The sequence below is a fragment of the Emiliania huxleyi genome (assembly GCF_000372725.1).
Source record: "Emiliania huxleyi CCMP1516 unplaced genomic scaffold EMIHUscaffold_5360, whole genome shotgun sequence".
Taxonomy (NCBI): Eukaryota; Haptophyta; order Isochrysidales; family Noelaerhabdaceae; genus Emiliania; species Emiliania huxleyi.
In genome coordinates, this window is record NW_005197973.1 from 1 (window position 1) to 1,585 (window position 1,585).

A 1,585-nucleotide genomic window follows, 5' to 3' on the forward strand; every position below is an offset into this window, starting at 1 on the left:
TCGGCTGAAAGGGCAAGACGAAGCCGCTCTCCACGACGCACGATGCCGATGCGGCGGCCGCAAGCTCCGTGGCCGCCTCGAGCACGGCTGGGGAGCACGCGAGGAGGGCGACCACCGATCCGGCGCTCGTCTTGATCTCCTCCTCCGCCGCCGAGAGAGCAGCGGCCTTGGCGGCAAGCGCCTGCTCCAGAGACACCCACCGCTGCTCCTGGTCGCGAAGGCACACGCCGAAGCTGGGGTGGAGTCGGAGGCGCACCATAGGCCGCGCGACGCCGAGGGTCGTCGGCGTGAGCCGTGTGTGTGCCAGTCAGTGGCCCCTGCGCCCTATTTTTGCCGAGGAAGATGAACGTTTAACTTTGCCTCCTCATTCCGCAGCTCTCGATGCGCTGCGATAACTTGCGAATTTTTTTCGGGCTCCTAGCTCGCCGCGCACTGGCCCCGGCTGCGTCCCCGCGCCCCGCGCCTGCACGGTGGCGTGGCGCCCGCCCTCCACCCGCCTCCCCGCGCGGGCCCGCTCCCCCGCCCGGGGCCCCTCCACCACAACTGTACTGACCTCTGTACTAGGATTCCTATTACTATCAACAGCATGGGCTTACGTTCCAGGGTAGGGTTGGGTGGGCAAGGCTATTCACATGCACCATTCGTCTATTTCTGGAGTTTCTCCTTTGGCAGCGTTGGGTAGCGTCCATCTCCCTCCCTCGTGAGATGACAAAAAGTGTTAGAGTTGTTTGGTATTGCTAAAAATCTCTCTCTCGTGAGATGCAGCGAGCGAGGAGCGAGCGAGCGAGCGTCGAGCGAGAGAGCGAGAGAGAGAGAGAGAGAACAGAGAGAGAGAGAGAGAGAGAGAGAGAGAGAGAGAGAGAGAGAGAGAGAGAGAGAGAGAGAGAGAGAGAGAGAGAGAGAGAGAGAGAGAGAGATGCGCCCGTCCGCCCTAGCACTAACCGCACGATCACAGGCGAACCACCGGAGAGAAGGAGAGAAGAAATTACAACAAACCCTATTACGGGTTACACAGGACATCGTGTACTGGTCGGCTTTCCCCGCGGCTAGCTCGACGCCCACGCGTCCAGGCAGCACGCGCGCGTAGTGGCCAGTGACAGTTGTGTATGTGTGTATCCCGCCCGCGTGAGGCTGAGGGCGTGTGTACTCTCACGAGTTCACCAGTTCTCTCAGTCCTTCCACTCCAGCGTCCAGGAAGATGAGAACTCACAAGCGGTGCAGGCGGCGGGCCCGGGGGATAAAATTAGAGACGAGGCAACAACTTAACGCAACGCGAAAAACGACCGCTGTCCGTGTGGCAGCAGATACAGATACGAGTCCTCTCGGCGACGCCGGCCCTCTAGTTGTACACGAGATACTTTGGCGTCGCCGAGAACTTGGAGTAGCCCTTGATCACCTTGTTGACGGCGTCGATCATGTCCTTCTCCGTCACGGTCTTCCGCCTCGAGCGGATCGCAAACATGCCCGCCTAAAAAAAGAAAACACACGACCGTCAAACAAGGACTGGCCCGGCTCGAGCGAGGGTCGCAGAACATGCCCCCGCCTCAATGCAGACCGAGCGCAGGTCGGCGCCGGTGCAGTTCGG

General features: G+C 60.9%; 1 protein-coding gene across 1 annotated transcript; it reads right to left on the minus strand.

The window, feature by feature from the left end:
* Positions 1–645: 645 nt before the first annotated feature.
* EMIHUDRAFT_256852 (hypothetical protein) lies at positions 646–1,462 on the minus strand (the record flags this gene model as incomplete). Its single annotated transcript, XM_005765731.1, has 2 exons — positions 646–697; positions 1,359–1,462. The coding sequence occupies 2 exons, from the start codon at positions 1,460–1,462 to the stop codon at positions 646–648; spliced, it is 156 nt and encodes a 51-aa protein (XP_005765788.1).
* Positions 1,463–1,585: the final 123 nt, after the last annotated feature.